This window comes from Doryrhamphus excisus, chromosome 1, assembly GCF_030265055.1.
Source record: "Doryrhamphus excisus isolate RoL2022-K1 chromosome 1, RoL_Dexc_1.0, whole genome shotgun sequence".
In the NCBI taxonomy this organism is placed as follows: domain Eukaryota; kingdom Metazoa; phylum Chordata; class Actinopteri; order Syngnathiformes; family Syngnathidae; genus Doryrhamphus; species Doryrhamphus excisus.
In genome coordinates, this window is record NC_080466.1 from 41,337,641 (window position 1) to 41,340,426 (window position 2,786).

Consider the following 2,786-nt stretch of genomic DNA (forward strand, 5'->3'; position numbering starts at 1 on the left):
TCGGGAGTGTGGGCTCGGGGGTGGACAGACCGTACACGGACCGTTTGGGCGGGAGGCAGGAAATTGCAGCGTCTGGAAGATCTAGAGAGCGTTCATGTGTAGCAACTTGCCAAAGCATTATCACTGAAAAATGTCTGGGGGGCCCTAAGCAACATTTTATTTGGAGCCCCCCCCGCCCCCATGACCAAAGGACTATATCGTGAACAGGAATTTTGGGCCCCACAAAAAAAATTGTCCGGCTTCCTCCATAAATGAAGGTTATTAACGAGAGAGTGCTGGGATCCAACCTGTGCCCTCTGCTTCTAAATGCAGCAGCTGTACCTTTACACCAACGGCAACTAACATGTGAATTCTGCCATCTGATTGTGCCGCGTGCTGTCAATCATTACGCTAAACAGGCAAACTGCCAGGATACTCGCCTCTTCTTTTTCCTCTTGGTGCTCTATGCCTCACAGTGGCGGCACGCCCCTTCGGGGGCAAAGCGTGCCACCCCCACAACTGGGCCCAACACGCACAGCACATGGTCTACGTGCGAGGGAGAAGGACATTAGAACCCCCCCCCCTCCCGAGTGGGTTCGCACGTGACATTTGATAAGGTGAATATGATGGACGCCAGCCCAGTCCAAGGGGTGCCGCCCCACCCCCGCAGCGACTCATGAATATTGAGCCGGCACATGGTGGGTGGAGAGACTGTGGATATAAAACTCCACGGCGTGGAGTCCAAGTAAGTTCCTGATAGGCAGACTGCAGGTCCTGATCAAGATGAGCCTCTCGCTGCAGCAGACAGTAAGTTTATTCATCCGACCATCAATGTTTGACACTTTTATTTTGAAAAATCATTATTATAATTATTATATATTGATTGTATTGACTCTTGAATCATTCTCTAAAATATCGTCCGTCATTGTTTTTTTTGCAGATGCAATCAGAGCCTACAGCAAACACTTGCACACCAGACGAAGAACCGTCGGACGTGCAAACCCTGCAAGAGGTGCTCCTCTACGCTAAGGAGATGCTGGCTCAGAAACCCAGTCGAGGTCTGCTGAAGGTCTACCTGGTGGGCTCTGTGTTCGCGGTGCTCGGGACCGTGGTGGGATTGGCTGAGCTGGTGTGTCACCCGTTCTCGTCAGGAGAACCCATGGACCAGGAGATGGTCCAAATGATGGAGAAAGAACGCAGGACTCAAAAATCCAACTGCAACGTGGAGATCCAGGCAACATTGCAGGACGCGGCGCAGAGTGTGACATTCTCCAAGAACCAAGGTCAAAGAAATCTGTCCAATCGGCTCCATGCTTCGTAGAGACCACTTATTTATTATTACAGACTGCTCTTGCACGTGTACCATGTTCCTTTCCAAAGACTAAATACCTGACAATCAAAGATGCCTTCAAGTGCTACTGGAAATCTTCATTTTTGCACTGGACTCAAAGGCTGCAGGTTCATTTGTGTACAATAGTAACTTTCCTTCCTTGCACAAGCACTTTTCACTTCAATTTGACATTGTTCGAGTATTTCTTAGCTGACATCATTGAGCGCCCACTGTCGGTTGGCGTGTGACACTACAGCGACCTCTGGTGGTGGATATTAAAAACTGCTGTTCAGCTCTATAAATACAGTACGCGCCTTTTATTTTTTACATATCAATAAAGTACGTTTTATTTTTCGTGTTTTGTTAGTCAGTCGCATTCTTCCTTTATAAGAAACGTGTGTCTTAGAATATTCGAGTTGAATCGACTCTAGCAATCACTATATAAAAATGTCATGTGATCAAATTGTACCGTTCTGACCACACGCTGCTATTTTAACATAGAATTGTTTTATGTGTTCATAAATTGACTGTTTTGATACATATGCAACCTCATTTGTGTTAATAAAGAATTGAAAATGATGTGTGTGTTGATGAAGGCCTATATTTATGATTTTTAAACTAGATTGATACAGTCGTACCTCGCTATATCACGGTTCAAATATCACTCCCTCACTATATTGCGTTTTTTTTCAAGTAATCTATTCATAAATGATCACTGCTTCATGATGTGCTATTGTTATTATTATTAGCCTAAAAAAGACGTTAGATAACATTAGTTTCCAGCCCATTAGAGCCCAGCTAACCATGGCTAGCCATGCCATGGCTGAGATCTAGTCAAAAAAAAGTTTACCCTCTCATTCTGTGTGGAAGTGGTAATGAAAGACTTTCAGAATAAGTAAATTGAAGAGGCTAACTAGTTAGTTTGTAAAGTTTTTAAATGTATTTTTTTTTTTAGAAAACATTTTTTTGGTGTGTTTTTAAATAATTATTTGGGACAAAGTGTATGACGTGTCAGCATCTAACTCACCATAAGCATTCATAGTCAAAATACTTTAAATATAGATGCATTCGAAAATAACAACTGACTCAAATACTGCATAAAAAACATTAAAGTGACATTAATATTTTAAAATCATTATTTATTTGTTATTATTATGATGTGAAGCAGCCTCGAATTAGTGATGTCTATTTGATTGATGCAGTGAAAGCGTTTCATTGGCTGTTTGGAACAAAGTGAACCAGCATGTTAGCAGCGATAGCACGCAGACAAAAGGATGAACGCACAAGACAGGAAGGTCAGCGGGACCGTGAGTCAACAGGATAGACACGTTGCTCTAAGAATAGTTTGACTAACGTTCCGTGTCAGGGTTCAAATCAATAAACACACAAACCCCCGCGGCGGCCGTCAACACGTGCGTGTGTTTAAAAATAGCGTGTTACCGACAGTATCAAAGAAACGTCTTTAAATTGGACACTA

At 43.1% G+C, this 2,786-nt stretch overlaps 1 protein-coding gene across 1 annotated transcript; it reads left to right on the forward strand.

Annotated features, from left to right (window-relative positions):
- The first annotated feature begins 743 nt into the window (after positions 1-743).
- g0s2 (G0/G1 switch 2) lies at positions 744-1,469 on the forward strand. Its single transcript, XM_058084649.1, has 2 exons — positions 744-786; positions 920-1,469. Exons 1-2 carry the CDS (start codon positions 763-765, stop codon positions 1,298-1,300), a joined length of 405 nt encoding a protein of 134 aa, XP_057940632.1. The 5' UTR covers positions 744-762; the 3' UTR covers positions 1,301-1,469.
- The last annotated feature ends 1,317 nt before the right edge of the window (positions 1,470-2,786 follow it).